Source organism: Moschus berezovskii, chromosome 10, assembly GCF_049115385.1.
Source record: "Moschus berezovskii isolate FMDL1 chromosome 10, NW_MosBer_1.0, whole genome shotgun sequence".
Taxonomy (NCBI): domain Eukaryota; kingdom Metazoa; phylum Chordata; class Mammalia; order Artiodactyla; family Moschidae; genus Moschus; species Moschus berezovskii.
This window is the reverse complement of record NC_142469.1, coordinates 44,928,215-44,947,790: the sequence shown is the minus strand read 5'-3', so window position 1 is coordinate 44,947,790 and position 19,576 is coordinate 44,928,215. Positions and strand designations below refer to the sequence as shown.

The window sequence follows — 19,576 nt, the reverse complement described above, 5'->3', positions numbered from 1 at the left end:
TCTCTTTCAGGTTGGCTTGTGTGCCCTTTCAGGTGCCCCTGTGTTTGAGCACTTCCTTTCTGGCATCACAAGATGCTCTCGGCTCATCTTGCAGTTTTCATTGCCAGAGCCCTGGAATCAGACCTGGTTCCATATATTGGAGAAAGATAACTTTCAGTTATCAACTGTTCAGTTAGCAACTTTCAGCTCAGTTGCTACTGGAGTGTCATCAGTCCTTTAGCAGACAAGAGCTTGAAAATGTACATAGGTACATTAACCTATGCATGTATGCATGTCTGTATTTGTTTATATTTTATATTTATCTGTATAAGCCCTGAATTGGTACTGATATTTCCTAAGAATTCATGAGTTCATACTACTGACTTCAATTCCACTCCAATACCAGAGACTTCATTTGAGCCTTCTTTCTCCTTTTCTTCTTTGTAATTTCTGTCTTCTATTTACTTGTGAATTGCTTTTAGCTGTTAAGCATAAATGCTGCAGTAAGTTTTCCTGATTTGTCTTGCATCATTTTTCTAAATACTTTTTTATTGATTATAAAAGTAATATATATTTATCTTAAATAATTGGGATAAGAGTAAATAATCACTCATAGATAAACATATATATATTTTCTCCTCATGTAGTTTTGTGTCTATACATCTGTTTTTTTCTTTAAACAAAATTGAGATCATGTTGTATATATGATTTTATTTCTCTTTAAATTGGTAAACATTATGAACTGTATTATATTTACATCACTAAAAATTCGAAAATATACAGTGAAAATATAAATACATACTCTCCTTAGAACAACCAGCATCATTAGTATTTTGTGTATCTTAGCAGAATTTCTTCATGCATATTTGAACAAACCTTTTGCCTGGGAAGATAGCGTTCTGCATTTCTCTATCCGCTGTTTGTCCATCTCCACTGCTACCACTGCTGGTCCAGCCCACCATTTTCTTTCTCTCCTGGAGTACTGTGATAGCTGCTTACTGACCTCTTCACTCTTGCTGTGTTACATTCCATCCTCACATAGTAGGCAGAGCAGCCCTTTGAAAAGTACACTTGAATTCAGTCGTATCACTCTGTTGTCTAAAATCCCCCTCTGCTTCCTGTTATTTTAATAACTTACATTCCTTATCTGAACCAACAAGGCCCTACATTTTCTGGACCATGTCTTCGTCTTTGACCTCATATCCCACCATTAACTCTTTGTTCATCAAGCTCCAGTGATGTTTGTTGTCCTTCTCTTTCTTGAATAGTCTAAACTTGTTTCCATCTCAGATTCTTTCTTACTTGGTTCCCTCTTCCTAGAGTACTCTTAACCTCAAAACTCTTCCATGGCTAACTCCTCATTTATTAGGTCTCAGCTCAAATAATCGTTTTCCATTCTTCACACTAACATGGTGCCCTGTTTTATTTTTGCCACAACAGTTAGAACTTTTTGAAACTGTTTACTTTTCCTCTAGAATGTAAGTTCCATGAAAGCAGGGATCTTGATTGACATGGTATTATGGTATCCCTAGCTTCTAGAACAGTGCCTGGCACTAAATAAATATTTAAATGAATAAATATCTTCCAGCTTCTTTTTTTGATTATCTGAATATATAATTATCTTTATTTAATATTATTGCCTTATTGTTATGGATGAGTTGCTTATTAAAATTACAGTCACTTTTTTTTAACATTAGGAAAAATATTACAAGGCCATTTGAGGATCAGACATCATTGGTAAGTATAAAAATCTCTGATTTAAGAGGGCATACAAGTGATTATTCAGCCTAATTCATTTAATTTAATAGTAGTCCTGACTTATGACTTTGAATTAGAAATCATCCTATGTTACAAAATTTTGGTGCAGTATACAGGGGGAATAAGACTTTTTTATTTCCAAAAATATTACTATAGATCTTATGCTTCACTATGGATAGTATGTGTTCATTGCCTGCATATATATTGATAGAATTTTAAAGAGTTAATTATACTTTAAGTGTATAATTAATGGATTGTCCAAAGGACGTTTGTTATGGATCTGTTTTTATAATGTAAATTTGATTTTTAAAAATTTTCCTTTTCTTTTTTCGAATATTTTTATATTAGGGAACACTATCTGACTTATTGCTAAACATGAGAACATGATTATGTTCTCTTGACAGGAATACCATTGCTTGTCTTACTTGTTTGTTTGCTGCATGGCATGTGGAATCTTAGTTTCCCCAACCAGGGGCTGAACACACTGTGCCCCCTCTGTTTTGGAAGTTCAGAGTCTTAACCCCTGAACTGCCAGGGAAGTCCCATAGTTTGTTCTTTTAGTTAGTGAATTTAATAGGAAAAGTTTTTTAATAGAATCTCAATAATTACTTAAAAAACTGAAATTGAGCATCGTATCCTAACATGGCATCTAACTACAGTGAAAATAATAATATATTAAGAAAAATATTGTCAAAATAAATGTTGGTTTTTAATTAAGTTGCTTTCATCACAGTCTTGAATTTTTCACAGTCATTTATTGAAGAGATTGTGAAAGTAAAAATGTATATAGAGTCTAGCCCAGAATTCTCTCTCTTCCATACGTGACTTATCCAGGGCTGGTTTTATTTTGTAATACCATGGTGCTTTTAGTTGAGTGACCACTGTGTAGAAGTATTATGTTGTAGAATCTGTAGCATTTTTTTTTTTCAATCTAGTGTCGATATGACATTTTTTCTTACACTTGAAGTTATGACTTTGATCTTCTACTTCCAGAAACAGGAGATATTTCATTGGCTGTAATAAATTTCATACTGCCAGAGCTCCAAATGGTTGTGGAAACAGTGGTCATGTTAGAAATCTGGTTGATTTCCACCTGACTGCCCGTCCCCCAGTAGCACACTTCTTATACTGCAGTCTTGGAATTGTGCACAGGAGCTGGGGAATATACTTCCTGTGGGCTGAATCCCTGTTTTTGTGAGGCTCACGAGCTAAGATTGTTTTTACATTTTTTAAGCTTTTTTTAAAAAAGTATATAAAAAGTCTAAAACATTCATTATCTGGCCTTTTGGAGATAATTTGACTTCTCTTGCTCTAGAATTTTAATAAAAAGACCTTTTTATTAAAGTGGACTTTATGGAGGATGAGTACTATATATAGGCTTACCTGGTGGCTCAGACAGTAAAGAATCTGCCTGCAATGTGGGAGACCTGGGTTGGGAAGATCCCCTGAAGGAGCACATGGCAACCTGGAGAATCCAAATGGACAGAGGAGCCTGGGGGGCTACAGTCCATGGAGTCTCAAAGAATTGGACACAAGTGAGTGACTTAGCACACACACCACATGTATACTATATGTGAAATGTAGTTTATGGAAACCTTTGGGATGTTAGCATGAGAATGTAAAAACAAATTTTTTTTTTTTTTTGAACAAGTGTCTTTTGAACACCTCCTTGGTGCCAGACCCAGTGTAAATTGCTTTCACATATGACATCTCATGTGGTTCTTGCAGATTTTTGCAGGAGGTGTTACTGTTTTTGATTTATACGATAAAACTGATTCTCAGAAAGGTTGACCGATCCCATAGTAAATGGCAAAGCCAGAATTCTTAGAGTTTCTGACTCTATCCTCTACACGGAGTAGAAAGACAAGTAGGTAGTTGTTTGTCCCATTTACTTCTTTCAACACTGGAATGAATGATAACCAAACTAGGGGTCCACACCTCAGGTCTTGGACTCAATAAAGAAATTGAGGATTATGGTTGCTTCACATGTTCTTTAATTATTTGCCATAAATTTAGGAAGCTTGGACTTCTGTGATGATCCAGTGGCTAAGAATCTACCTTCAGAAGCAGGGGATGTGGGTTCCATGCCTGGTCAGAGGACCAAGGTCCCATGTGCTGCGGGGCAACTAAGGCCATGTGCCACAACAAGGACCTGATGAAGCCAAAAATAAATGAAGAAATAAATTTAGGAAGCTTTTCCAACTGTGCTGGAACTAAACTGGAACACATGCAATCTAATTTTTGTGCTGAGATTGGGACTCTCTGTAAACAGTCACAAAGTATCAATATGTGGGATGTAAAGTATAGGTACTAATGTAGAAGAAACTGTCTAGGATGCCCCATAACTGTATTTCCACCTCTCTCAAATCTGTAATGGAAGTCAATACTTTTGAGAGCCAAATGAAGGAAAATCTCTTACTGGAGGAACATCTTAGATCTGTCAGTTAGTCCTTGCTTGGTACACAAAGTGGAACTAGTCACAGCTGGGATGGTGCAGAGATTCTAGGGCAGGATTCCTGCATGGATGAAGTTTGCAGTGAAAAGTAATTAAATGCCTTGTAAACTCATGAGTACATTTATAAATATCCAAAAACACCACATTGATTAATTCACGTAAGTCTATAGTATATTCATGTGTGTCCTGTAATGGAATACTTCATGTGCTATTCCAAAACAACTGCATAACTGAAAATAAATGGCCTTCTAAAATTTATTAACCTAGTAGTTTTCATTTATTTTTAGTCTTAAACTTATATCTTTTCACTCAGTACCTCAAATAAAAAAAATTTAAGTAAAAAGCTGCAAATAAAAGACCTTTTCTTTTGTTTATTCCTATTTAGTTTGTTATGTCTTCTTTAATTTCCACTGAAAAGACTCATGGGTATTTTGTTTTTAGTTTAGAGGTACAATTCTTTTTTTCTTTCAATTGAAGTATAGTTGATTTACAGTGTTGAGTTAGTTTCTGGTATACCTCAAAGTGATTCATTTATACACATATATGTTCTTCTTCATATTCTTTTCCATTATGGTTTATTCAGTTCAGCTCAGTCGTGTCCGACTCTTTGCGACCCCATGAATCACAGCACGCCAGGCCTCCCTGTCCATCACCAACTCCCGGAGTTCACTCAAACTCATGTCCACAGAGTCGGTGATGCCATCCAGCCATCTCATTCTCTGTCGTCCCCTTCTCCTCCCGCCCCCAATCCTTCCCAGCATCAGAGTCTTTTCCAGTGAGTCAGCTCGTCGCATGAGGTGGCCAAAGTATTGCAGTTTCAGCTTTAGCATCAGTCCTTCCAATGAACACCCAGGATTGATCTCCTTTAGAATGGACTGGTTGGATCTCCTTGCAGTACAATATCAAATATAGTTCCCTGTGCCGTATAGTAGGACTTTGTTATTTATGTATGATAGTTTGAATCTGCTAATTCAAACTCCTAAATTATCCTTTCCCACTCTCTTTCCCTTTTGGTAACTGTAAGTTTGTTTTTTGTGTGTGTGAGTCTGTTTTGTAAGTAGGTTCATTTGTGTCATATTTTAAGCTATACATACAAGTTATGTGCTGTTGTCTCTGTCTTCAGTTATTGTGATCACCTCTAGGTTAATCAATATTGCTGCAAATGACATTATTTCATTCTTTATTGCTGAGTAGTATTGCACTGTGTGTGTGTGTGTGCCATATCTTCTTTATCCGTTCATCTGTCAGTGGACATTTAGGTTGCTCCCATGTCTTGGTTGTTGTAAATAGTGCTGCTATAGGGCACACGTATCTTTTCAAATTAGAGGTTTCTCCAGAGATGTGCCCAGCAGTGGGATTGCTGGATTATATGGTAGCTCAGTTTTTAGTTATTGCTGGTGGGTTTTTTTAAATTAATTTATTGTTGACTGTGCTAGGTCTTTGTTGCTGGGCAAGCTTTTCTCTAGTTGTGGTGAGCAGGGGCTACTCTGGTTGCAGTGCTCGGGCTTCTGTTTGCAGTGGCTTCTCTTGTGGAGCCCAGACTTCAGGCATGTGGGCTCCTTAGTTGCAGTTCCCAGGCTCTAGAGCACAGGCTCAGTAGTTGTGGTACACAGACTTAGTTGCTCCGTGGCATGTAGGATCTTCCCAGACCAGGGATTGAACTCTGTCTCCTACATTGGCAGGTGGATTCCTTACCACTGAGCCACCAGGGAAGCCCCTGTTTTTAGTTTTTCAAGGAGTCTTCATGCTATTTTGCATAGTAGCTGCACCCAACTTACATTCCCAATGGTCTAGGAGGGTTTCTTTTTCTCTACACTCTCCAGCATTTGTTATTCATAGGCTTTTTTATTTTTGCAGGTCACATCATGTGGCTTGTGGAATCTTAGTTCTCCAGCCAGGAACTGGAGCCCATGCCCCCCTACAGTGGAGTCACAGTCTAAACCACCAGACTGCCAGGGAGGTCCCCTAGACTTTTTTATAATAGTCATTTGGTAAAGTCATTTGGCTCAGTTGGTAAAGAATCCGCCTACAATGAAAGAGACTAAAGTTCCATCCCTGGGTTGGGAAGATCCCCTAGAGAAGGAAATGGCGACACACTCCGGGATTCTTGCCTGGAGAATTCCATGGACAGAGGAGTCTGATGAGCTACAGTCCATGGGGTTGCAAGAGTCTGCCATGACTTAGTGACTAAACCACTACCAACACCACCACCATTCTGACTTATGTGAGGTGGTACCTCACTGTAGTTTTGCTCTGCATTTCTTTAATAATTAGCTATGTTGAGCATCTTTTCATGTGCTTATTGGCCATCTGTATGTCTTTGGAGAAATTAATATTTAGGTCTTCTGTCCATTGTTTGGGTTGTTTTTTTGTTGTTGTTATTAAGTAGTATGAACTGTTTTTATATTTTGGAAATTAAGCCCTTATTGGCCTCATTGTTTGCAGATATTTTCTCCCATTCTATAGGTTGTCTTTTTTCATTTTGTTTATGGTTTCCTTTGTTGTGCAGAAGCTTATAAGTTTGATTAGATATTATTTATTTTTGCTTGAGTCTTTAAGCCATTTTGAGTTTATTTTTATGTGTGGTGTGAGGTGTGTTCTAACTTCATTGATTTACATCAGCTCTCTGGCTTTCCCAGCACCACTTGCTAAAGAGACTGTCTTGTCTCCTTTGTATATTTTTTCCTCCTTTGTTGAAGATTATTGACCGTGGGTATGTGGCTTTATTTCTGGGCTCTGTCTTCTGTTCTGTTGATGCATAGTCGTCTTTTGTGCCAATACCATGCTATTTTGATTATTGTAGCTTTGTAGTATTGTCTGGAATGTGGGAGGGTTATGCCTCCTGCTTTATTTATTCCTTTTCATAAGGATTGCTTTGGCAGTTCTGGATCTTTAGGTCCCATATAGGGACCTAAATTTTATATATAGGTCCCATATAAATTTTAGGATTATTTGTTTCGGTTCTGTGAAAAATATCATGGATAATTTGATAGGGATCACATTAAATCTGTAGATTGCTTTGGATAATATGGCCATTTTAACAATATTAATTCCTTCAATCCAGAGTGTGGGATGTCTTTTCATCTCTTTAAATCATCTTCAGTTTCCCTGTTCACTGTTTTAATGGTTCTCAACATTTAAGTCTTTTCACTTGCTTGGGCAGGTTTGTTCTGAAGTTTTTTTTTTTTTTTTTTTGATGTGATAAAAAATGGATTTTTTTTTCAAATTTTACTTTCCCTTTCTGGTATTTCCTTGTTAGTATAAAGAAATGCACCTTGTTTCTGTATGTTAATCTTGTATCCTACTACTTTGCTGAATTCATCGATCAGTTTTGATAGTTTTTGTGTGAACTCTAGGATTTTCTGTATTTAGTATCATGTCTTCTGCATGTAATGACGGTTTTACCACTTCCCTTCCAGTTTGAGTACCTTTTATTTCAGAGAAGTACAATTCTTAGAGTTCTTATATTTATGCATTGATTTAATGGAATTTCTTTGGTTTTACAGGAATTTTTTTCAAAGAAGTCAGATTGTTCTTTGTTCATGTTTGGCTCCCATAATAAGAAGCGGCCAAATAATCTAGTAATAGGTAAATGTCATTTACTTTTTAACACTTTTATTTTATAGAGTCAGTTCTTGGGTCAGATCGATGGTATTCAGGAATAACCAGCAAACACTAAGCTAGTTTTTTATTTATCTGCCAGTCTGCAGGTAAAGGATGGGCATGTTAATATCACCTTCAATCAAGTCATAGAGGTTTTTTGACTATAAAACATATATCCTAAAATCAGTATTGGAGTTAGAAAAAAAAAATCATACTTACTCATATAAAGTGACCCTTTCCTAATAAATACCTGTGTAATAAACATATTTGAAAATAAACCCTTGCTCTGTATTGAGACTTGGGTTAGCACAGTCAGTGACTCAATGGCAAGCTCATTACCCTCCCTGGACTTTTATTTGCTCTTCTGTAAAATAAGGAAGTTTGGCTAAGTGATCTTTTAAGATCCTTTCCAGGACCAAGGTTGTAACAGTTCATTCTAGATGGAGTTGAAAATTTAAGAAAGAAGGAACATGTCTGGGAGATAAAAGGACAAAAAAAGAGAGGCAGATAAGTAGGTGAATATATAAGGCAGCTCTTTTGGAAAAATAAATGATTAAAAGAGAATGTATTTTTTTTTCTAGGTCGTATGTATGACTACCATGTGCTGGATATGATTGAATTAGGTATTGAGAATTTTGTCTCCCTAAAAGATATTAAGGTAAGATAATTGATTTTTTAAAAATAAGCATTTTATGTTGCTCTTGGGCAATAGTGACATCTTGTGGTGAAGAGTAAGGCTACAGTTTTGTAGCTTAAATGAGAAAGAACTTGGTTTTTATTCTAGCGTGCTCTAAAAACTAAAAAGCACAATTTCATTTTATCTTTAAAAAGAGGAAGATATTTACAGTGTGTAACACATATGTAGGCAGTTAGAGTTCAGAGTTGTTACTCCTTTAGGCCCATAGTAGAAGTGCTATCCTCTCTGAATTATCATAGCACCTATTTTGTGGAACCTCAGAAATTTCACAATTTTCAAAGTGAACCCTGTTCTAAACCTGGGAAGCTCTGGGTGATCCTAGAGTATTTTGGCTGCTAGCCATCGAATTGCTAGCTCACTTCTCCCCTTGAGGACTGGCACCTCTGTGTCTCCTTTGTTTGGGATTATGAAATAGAAAGTAGTAAATAGTTTTAGAAAGGCAAGAAAACTGTCCTAATGCAGCTCCTGGATCCAAATTGGGCTTCCACTCCCTCTGACCTCTGTTCCTGGCTTAATCTAGTCCAGCAAACACAACATTTCACTTATGACCTCTTAGCTGCCCTCTAAGGCCGAAATTATTTTCCCTGTTGTATAGATTTGGTGACAGGGTCCCAAAGGAATTCCGTTGATGACTTAGGGTCATACATATAGTAAATGGTACAACTAAGATTAGGACTCAAGGACTTTGGTACTATACTTGATCTTAGCCAAAAGGCCGGGGAGCATTAGGACTCAAGAATTTTGAAAGAAAGGATATTGAAGTATTTAATGGAAGGTTATGTATTTGTTCTCAGTTTATGGATCTTTGAGGATCTTGGTATAGTTGAAAGAATTATAGCAAATACATAATCACTCCTTTTCCCAGCCTCCCCTAAGAAGAGGACATGCCATCTAGATTTCGTGTAGATTTGAAAAAGAGCTTTTATCAGATCCCCACTTAATCAGCTACATGAGCCTCCTCAGGTACAGGGTGGAACAGTGAGATTGGATTTAGAGGCAGAACACTTGGGTTTGAGGCCTTTGTTGGTCATTTAGGTGACATTTTGTGGCCTGACAAGTCAGTTATTTCCCTGACCCATAATTGGCAGTCAGGTGTTAAATAGGTGTAACAATGTCAGATGAGATAATATATGTGAAAATGTTTATCAATGAAAATAATATGTTGAAAAGTATTTTGACAAATATGTAAACTGTGATGCTTTATTGTGGATGCCATCATTTTATTACAGTGTATTACAGGTTCTCTTTGGGGCTGTGTATGAATCTCTGGAGATGAGCAGTGCCACTGCTGCTAGTCTGGTCACCAGTTAGTGGGTGACATGCCAACCCCTCTGCTCTTTTTACATCCCTTCCAGAGCAAAGAAATACCCTGTCACTGTGTAGCTTCTAAACTGGACCACAAAATCATTACTGTTTGGCAGGCTTGTTCTTAACAAGAACCATTTAAATTGAGTACTAAATTTTCACTCATGGAACATATCCATAACTATAAAATTCATTAACTGATGAGAATGTGCTTAGATTGGCAATCCCTACATAGGCTATTAGCCAGTGCCCTTCACTGTGACCTGTTATTTGGTTATTATACAAGCTTATATTTTTAGTTTGTTTTGAAGTTGCATGTCTTGTTGCACTTTCTCTGCAGATTTATTTCCTCTATATTTCTACCTCCTCATATTAAAGACATCTTTACCAGGCATTTCTTTTCTGATTTGCCCACTTTTATTGCCAAGCTTCATCCTTTTGTTAACACTTAAGCAATAAGTGATTAGACACTACCAGGAAATAGAGTGATTATTCTAGAAACTTGTTTTCTAAGATGATCAAAATTGCAGGGATGGTTATTCTGCATAGAAAAAGTCTAAGGAATGAGATGATTTAAAATTTAAGGTTAGTTAGGGCTTTCCTGGTGGCTCAGAGGTTAAAGTGTCTGCCTGCAATGTGGGAGACCTGGGTTCGATCCCTGGGTCGGGAAGATCCCCTGGAGAAGGAAATGGCAACCCACTCTAGTATTCTTGCCTGGAGAATCCCATGGACAGAGAAGCCTGGTGGGCTACAGTCCACGGGGTCGCAAAGAGTCAGACACGACAGAGCACAGATGAACACAAAAGAGTCAGTGGGTCTGGAAGGTCTATTCAGTCCCTCAATCAGACTTAGCCCATCTTCTAAGTAGACAATTCAGATTCAGGTTGAAAGCAGAGAATGTCAACAAGAGTGGTCATGGTGAACAGGGAAGCAACAAATGACCTCTGGTCCAACGGCAGAGGATGTTTGTTTGTTTTTTTGTTGTCTTATCACCTCCTCATCCCCCAATTTGGAAAATCCTGGATTAGTGTCAGAGTAGAGATATTAGAATCAATGGAAAGCTCAGACCAACAATCATTTTTCTTCCCTAAATTAATCCTTTAGTTAAAGAATTTTTTCTCTTTTTTTTTTCACTTTGGTGAAACAAAAATTCACAATTCCTTTTGGTATTGAAAATCTCGAGTTAGAGAGATCCCTGGAGGTCCAGTTAGGACTCTGAGCTTTCACTGCCGAGGGCCCCGGGTTCAATCCCAGGTTTGGGAACTAAGATCCCACAAACCATGCAGTGCTACCAAAAAAAAGAAAAGAAAAAGAAAAACCAGAACTAGACAAAACACTTTTTGTAGTAAGAGCTTTGATTCTGTTGAGTAAGGACTGCCCATATTATCTGTAGCTTGTATAACATATTGCTTTGTGAATGTTTAGCTGGTAGTTTATTTAGTATTTTAAAATACTACAAATGACACAGTAGGAAAAGCACATTGTTACAAATAATTCAAAGAAATTAAATTTATTTCAGCTCTGAAATGTTGGCCATTTGAGGGATGTGTTTGTTTTCCATCTTAGCTTTTTATTTTATTCTTTGCATAGAAAGTAGCTTACCTCGTTCTTAATCACTTCTTTATTTGATACTAAGAAAGTAGAGTGAAAAAATTAGTTTTTAGTATTAAAAAAATGTGTAAATGAAAAAATCCCTGCTCTAGTTTCAAGTCTAAAATCAGTATTCATAGGGACTTCCTGGCATTCCGGTAGTTAAGACCGTGCTTCCACTGCAGGGGTCACAGGTTCAATTCTTGATTGGGGAACTAAGATCCCACATGCCTTGCAGTGGGGCCAAGAAAGGTAAGTAAAATCAGTATTCATAGGTATAGTTTTAGGACAGTTAAGAAAACATGAAAATAGGTTGCTATAAATATTGACTACTTGAAAATCAGCATATAAACAGTTTAGACTTAATAATTATATAATTACATTTTTTTATTTCCTAGAATAGTAAATGTCCTGAGGGAACAAAACCCATGTTAATATTTGCAGGTGATGATTTTGATGTAACAGAAGACTACAGAAGACTAAAAAGTCTTCTTATTGGTAAGTATTTTAATTCTTATCTGCAGGATAGCTCAAGTAGGCATTCTAAGAGTTGTCATTGGTGGTGGCAGTTTTCAGCTTCACTCTGGATAAACACCTTTTTTCTTTGATCTCTCTTTTTCCTTTTCATTATTTTGTTTATTCCCCACTAGACACAGAGAGTTAAAGGGATATTATACTCTGTAGATCATTATTTCTTTCTGATAGTGTGGTAACTTTGGTGTTTATATGACATTTTACACTTTACTAATATCATTATTGGCATTATTAAATTTAGAAAATTGAAAAGTTCTATTTTAAAGATTATTATACATCATCTACTCCCAATTCAAAAACCTTTGTTCGTTTCTCTTAGTCTGATGTACAAGGCGTTTCACACTATAACCCCATATAATTTGCTTTCTTGACCTCCACCAATTTCCTTCCTCCCTTTCCCATTTAAAAACAAAAAACCTCCTAAGGTTGTTTTATAGGTGACTGATTCTTAGTGAACAATACTCATTCCTAATGTTTTATCTAATTCCACCATCCCTTTCTATGTGTTCACAGGTCACTTTCTTAAATTCCAGTATACAGTGTAGTTACTGCCTGAGATTGCTGTTAGATTTACCAATTTTAAACCACTTTTTCTCTTCTTTGTTGAAAAGCTGGCATTATTGTTGTCTATGATTTCTTAAAGGTTACTAATACTTAATACTCTGTGATCACATTGCCACAGCTGTATTCTAACTCTGAAAAGTAATTTAGTTTATCCCTAGAGGTATTAACTCTTTTGATACTCAGTGGAATTTTCTTAAGTTTAAATAATGTGTTCAATTTGTGCTTTTCTTACATCGTTATTACAAGCTATGCCTTAACTTTTTTGATTGCCCTTCTTTTGGGTTTTTACATGCTTTGCCCTAGATCACTTTGAAAAATTGCTCGGATATATTTTATAAATAAATTAAATACATGCTCTTTACAAATATGAGCCAACCGAAGAAGGTTTGTGGGCAGACACATTGCTTTCATGTTATTTTATTGGAATTATTTATGGTCCTGTTGGGAATATAGTTTTCAGGACTTCTCATTTCTCTTATTAATAATGGCTATTTTTGAAACACTAAGTATTTCTATTACCTCCTTAATCCTTACTAAAGCTCTTGAGTTTGTTAACATTTGAATTTACAGATGGGAAGATGGAGGCTCAGAGAGGTTAAGTGTTATTAAGTAGGTGAGGCAGAATCAAACCCAAAGCTTGTGCTTTCTGCTTCCGCTCTTCATACTGCCCATGGTAAATAATTCCTTTGCAGAATCTTTACTTTAGGTTCTTACCTCTGTTTTCCATGGATTTAAAAAAAAAAACAAAAAACCATACATGGAAGACAAGGACCAATATTTCTTTGAATATTACATATTTGGGAACATCAGGGGAGTTTTATTTTAGCCAAGATTTCTAGTACTTGTACTGCACTGGCCCAGATTTCCAACTTTTCTCTCCTTGTTCTTAACGTTTAATTACTATTAATGACGGAAGTACTTATAATTTAGAAATAGAGCTTTGTTGCTTTTGTTTAAATGGTTATCTTATATTTTGTGCTTCCACTAGATGGCAGGAATAACCACATAATGCAGTGATGAGCAGTAGGGAGTAAAAACCACAAAAGCATAGAGAAAGAAGAAATACAAGTAGAGGGATAGTAAGATTGTCCGGCACTTAGAGTTGAGTTTTTAATATAAATAGGAAGTAAGAAAGTTACAGGTTTGCAACTTGGTTGGTGGTGTGTGTTCAAATGAAAAATGTAGAGCAGTAGGTAAAGAGAATTTATCAGGGGCTTTTCTCCTGTTAGGAAGTTGTGTTTTTGTTTGTAATTGGCCAGAAAGAAAAGTTAACTTCAGTATTTTCATGCCAGATATCTATTTTGCTCATTCTGAATTTTGCTTCTCTTTGCTTCCTTAAATATTATATAAATGTGAGTGAGTGAAAGTTGCTCAGTCGTGTCCGACTCTTTGTGACCCCATGGACTATACAGTCCATGGAATTCTACAGGCCAAAATATTGAAGTCCCTTCTCCAGGGGACCTTCCCACCCCAGGGATCAAACCCAGGTCTCCCACATTGTAGGCGGATTCTTTACCAGCTGAGCCCTAAATATTATATAGATTTGTAATTAATCTTAGTGGGTCCTGCTTTTCTATTCAGTCCATCCTGTTGTTTTTTTTTTTCTTTCAATTTTGGTTACATTGTGTGGCTTTTGGGATCTTGGTTTCCCAACCAGAACGAGGGATTGAACCCAGGCCACGGCAGTTAAAGTGCCTAATCCTAACCACTAGACTATCAGGGAATTCCCAATCCATCCTTATTTTTATGGTTACTTTTAAGTGTGACTGCTCCTTACATGGGACTTCCCAGGTGGCTAAGTGGTAAAGAATCCACCTGCCAAGCAGGAGATGTGGGTTCCATCCCTGGGTGCGGAGATCCCTTGGAGAAGGAAATGGCAACCCACTGCAGTATTCTTGCTTGGGAAATCCCATGGACAGAGAAGCCTGGTGGACTACAGTCCCTGGAGTCGCGAAAGAGTCGGATATGACTTAGTGACTAAAACAACAAAGAAAACTTCTTGTATGTAAAGATGATAATGAATCAAGTTATAGGTTAGTTTTAATTAGTGTTCCTTTAAAGTCTATCGTAAATCTAATTACCTCAGTTACTTTTTTCCTACTTTGCCTTTGTCTATGTTAGTGGCCATATCTACATTTTTGGTCGTTGTTTTAATTATTTTAACCTTTCTCATTTTCTAATTCTTATTCTACTTTAATGTATATATAATAATGAAAATAACTACCATAGATTAGGTCAGGTAGTTTATTAAATGTAATCCTTTCTACAGCTTTTACAAAGGTAATTCTGAGTCTGCTCAGGCTACCATAACAAAATACCATAGTCTAACTGGGTAGATTATAAACAATAGAAATTTATTTTCTCAGAGTTCTGAGAGTCCAGGTTTCTGCTGAGGACTCTCGCTGGCTTTTTGCTATGTGCTCACCAGGTTTTTCCTTGGGGAGGAAGGGAAGGAGGGAGGAGAGGAAACAGGGTTGAAGTTTTCTAGTGTCTCCTCTTATCAAAACACTAATTCTGTGGGATCAGACCCCATCCTTATAACATACCTCATTTCACCCGAATTATTTCCATAGAGGCCTCATTTCCAAATGTAACCACACTAGAAATTAAGCAAACACTTGATTCATTATGGTAATATTATTCCCATGTTGTGGATGAAGAAATTGAGACCAGTTTACTTTTGTCTAGAGTGAAGAGGTAGTAAGTGGCAGAATCAGGATCTGATCTGATTTCTGACTGAAAATCTCCTGGTATTTCTCATCAACACCGTGGTCAACCTGCTGTGCCCTTTTCCAGTGTTTTTACTCATGGACACAGTCACACTTAAGGTGTTACTTTTGCTTAGAATTGATCCACTGAAAAAAATTTCAAACTGGGGCTTTCCTTCTGACTCTTAACTGATTTGTCTTCTACCCCCTTACTTCTGTTTAACCAAGTTTTTATCCTGATTAAACAGAAGTAAGGGGTTGGAAGACAAATTGGTGGCTCAGACGGTAAAGAATTTGCCCACAATGCAGGAGACCTGGGTTTGATCCCTGGAGAAGCAAGTGGCAGCCCACTCCAGTATTCCTGACTGGGGAATCCCATGAACAAAGGAGCCTGGTGGTCACAAAGAGTCGGACACGACTGAGGAACACCTTCTTTCTCTTTGGGAAACTCAGCAGGGGACACAGGGCTGAAAAAGGTCAGCCTTCCTTCCAGTCTCAAGGAAGGGCCATGCCAAAGAATATTCAAACTACCGTGCAGTTGTGCTCATTTCACATCCTAGCAAGATTATGCTCAAAATCCTTCAAGCTAGGTAGGCTTCAGCAGTACATGAACCGAGAACTTCCAGATGTACATGCTGGGTTTAGAAAAGGCAAAGATCAAATTGCCAACATTTGTTGGACCATAGAGAAAGCAAGGAAATTCCAGAAAAATATCTACTTCTGCTTCATTGACTATGGTGAAAGCCTTTGACTGTGTGGATCACAGCACACTGGAAAATTCTTAAAAGAAATGGGACTACCAAAACCACCTTATTGGTCTCCTGAGAAACCTGTATGCATGTCAAGAAGCAACAGATAGAACCGGACATGAAACAGCTGTTTGACTATTTGGGTCTTTTGTGTTTTCATACACATTTAAAAATTGTTTGTTTTAGTTCTGGGCCATTGGTAATTTGATAGGAATCCAATTGCATTGGAATCTGTAGGGTATTATGGTCATTTTAACGTAATTCTTCCAGTTCATGAACACAGTGTATCTTTCCATGTGTTTGTGTCATCTTCAGTTTCTTTCATCTGTGTCTTACAGTTTACCGAGTATAGGTCTTTTACCTTCCTAAGTAGATGTTTTCCTAGATATTTTATTCTTTTTGACATGATTGTTAATGGGATTGTTTCCTTAATTTCTCTGCTAGTGTGCTGTTAGTGTCTAGAAATGCAACAGATTTCTGTGTATTAATTTTGTATCCTACAACTTTACTGTATTCACTGATAAGCTCTAGTAGATATTTGGTGGCATCTTACATGATTTTCTTTGTATAGTATCCTGTCATCTGCAAACAGTGATTTCTTTTAAAGAGCAGAAGTTTTAAATTTTTGTGAAATCTACTTTATCCATTTTTTCCTTTAATGGTATGCTTATGCAGTGTTTTGTTTAAGAAACCTTTGCTTATCTCAGGGTTGAAAAGACTTTTTTCATATATATGTGTGTATATATAATTTTTAATAATTTATATTATATATTATATATATTGTTGAAGTCATATCTTACGTTTAGATTTATAATCCATTTTGAGTTAATTTTTGTGTATGGTATGAGCTAAGGGTAATGTTCTTAAAACTTGCTACCTCATTTCATTTTTTTTTTCTTTCTTTCTTAAAATCTTTTGGATAAACACATGCCTGTCTGTATGGTTTGCATTGCAAAAGCTGTTTCAGGGGAGACTGGAATTTACATATCTTGTTCTCCAGAATGACTGTGACTTAAGTAATGCTGCCACAACAGTGAGTGGGGCTTTATTAACTTGGCCACTGAAAGAGTTGGGGTTTGGTAAAATTATGAGAAAGTTTGTCATTGTTATGATCAAATTTTAGATCAGAATTTAAAAAGTATATTTGGTTTATAAAAGTATCCCTGAGGAATATTTGTTTGGGGTAGTAAGGAAAGGTGGTATGTACATGTGTTGGCACGCTTATGTCTGTTTTATATACAGCAGCAATGTGATTTTTCTCTTAGTTATCCATAAGAAGGAAAAGGCAAAAGATGTATATGTCCATGCACATGGAGATTATTCCCATCTTACGAGCTAATGGGAAGATGGAAAAAAAGTGCTAGGTAGTTGGGAGTCCCTTGGACTGCAAGGAGATCCAACCAGTCCATTCTAAAGGAGATCAATCCTGGGTGTTCATTAGAAGGACTGATGCTGAAGCTGAAACTCCAATACTTTGGCCACCTCATGTGACGAGTTGACTCACTGGAAAAGAGTCTGATGCTAGGAGGGATTGGGGGTGGGAGGAGACGGGGACGACAGAGAATGAGATGGCTGGATGGCATCACCGACTCGATGGACATGAGTTTGAGTGAACTCCGGGAGTTGGTGATGGACAGGGAGGCCTGGCGTGCTGTGATTCATGGGGTCGCAAAGAGTCAGACACGACTGAGCGACTGAACTGAACTGAGCTGCGATTGGGACAGAATATGAGATATTTCCTATTCATGACATCATCTGTCTTGTGGCAGCTCTTCCTAAGTAAATAAGTTGGATGACTTTTTATGCATAACCTTGTCTCAGCTGAATGTTATTCGTGTGTTTCCGTTTAGCCTCCTTCAGGTTCTGTCTTCTTATCTGTAGAATGAGGTGACCAAACTTCACTAATGTATTTTCCAAACTTTTTCCATTCATGTGTCATCTTTATAACTTTAGCCATGTCCATGTAGTATGCATAGTGTTGTTCCCTGGAGATTTTTCTTTTTTAGGGGAGATTTTTCTTTAAATTGACTTCTCTTTTTAAAAAGAAATTGTATGTTCCTACTCTAAGTGGAAAATGGTATATAATAACATAAATAATACATTGTAGGTTATATCTGCCTGTACATCATTTAAAATTGTCTCATGTGCCACTTGGGTGTTACTGCCACTCTGAGAAAACAATCTACTTCCTTATCTTGTGGTTCTTTTCTGTCTTGAACACTTTAGGTTGCTTTTCTTTGCTCATATAGTTGAGATTCTTTGTTGACGTTTTCTTGTTGGACTCCACCATATAACAAACACTAGTTCAATTTAATAGTCAAAGTTTGAACAGCCATTTTTATAGACCTTTGCTATATTAACCTACCTGTCTTAGTAGATTAAAATTTTATATCTTGTTTTACATTTTATAAAAAATTAATAATCACAGTAAACATGATATACTCTTGTGCTGAGTATTGGTTTAGAGGGAGAACTTCAAAACTGAAAAATTATTAGGTTGGTACAAAATTGTGGTTTCAGACCGTGAATTTTAAATCATCATAAGTAGGCTCAAACACATCTTTATTAATCAAAATAAGAACCATTACAATCAATACATTTTTGCCATCAAAAAATAAGTCTGTCTATTCTTGTAGCATAAAAATCTGTGCTTTGGGAGTCAGTGAACTCTTGGAAAGCATTTTTTGCATTGTTCTGCTGGTTGTGAAAGCATTTTCCCTGCAAAAAGTTGTCAAGATGCTTGAAGAAGTAGTATTTGGTTGGCAAAAGGTCATGAATATGCTGGATGAGGCAAAACTTTGTAGTGCAGTTTGTGCAACTTCTGAAACATTGATTGGCAACGTGTAGTTAGGTGTTGTCTGGAGAAGAATTGGGCCCTTTCTGTTGACCCATGCCAGCTGCAGGCATTGCAGTTTTCAGTGTACCTCATTGATTTGCTGAGCATACTTCTCAGATGAAATGGTTTCACCAGAACTCAGAAAGCTGTAGTGGAGCAGACTGGCAGCACCAACAGTGACCATGACCTTTTTTGGTGCAAGTTTGACTTTGGGAAGTGCTTCAGAGTTTCTCGTCCAATCATTGAGCTGGTCATCACCAGTTGTCTTGTAAAATCCACTTTTGTTGCAGGTCACAATCCAATTGAGAAATGTTTCAATTGTTGGGTAGAGTAAGAGAAAATGACACTTCAAAATGACAATTTTTTTATTTCCGGTCAGTTCACGAGGCACACACTTATCGAGCTTTTTCACCTTTTCAATTTGCTCCAAATGCTGAATGACCGTAGAATGGTTGATGTTGAATTTTTTAGCAACTTCTCATATAGTTGTAAGAGGATCAGCTTCAGTGATGCTCTCAACTGGTTGCTGTCAACTTCCAATGGCCGACCACTATGCTCCTCACCTTCAAGGTTATTGTCTCCTTTGCAAAACTTCTTGAACCACCACTGCACTGTACGTTGTTTAGCAGTTCCTGGGCCAAATACATTGTTGATGTTGTGAGCTGTCTTCGCTGCTTTATGACCCATTTTGAACTCGAATAAGAAAATCCCTCAAATTTGCTTTTTATCTAACATCATCTCCATAGTCTAGGATAAATATAAAATAAACAGCAATAATCATAAGCAGAAAACCATAAA

The 19,576-nt window shown here is 36.9% G+C and overlaps 1 protein-coding gene across 1 annotated transcript in view; it reads left to right on the top strand.

Annotated features, from left to right (window-relative positions):
- Positions 1-19,576, top strand: part of RPF2 (ribosome production factor 2 homolog) — a 41,196-nt gene that overhangs the window by 9,903 nt on the left and 11,717 nt on the right. The window contains exons 4-7 of the mRNA XM_088840624.1: positions 1,677-1,716; positions 7,699-7,780; positions 8,377-8,453; positions 11,786-11,885. Coding sequence (XP_088696750.1) covers positions 1,677-1,716; positions 7,699-7,780; positions 8,377-8,453; positions 11,786-11,885 — 299 coding nt within the window. The remainder of the gene's footprint in view (positions 1-1,676; positions 1,717-7,698; positions 7,781-8,376; positions 8,454-11,785; positions 11,886-19,576) is intronic.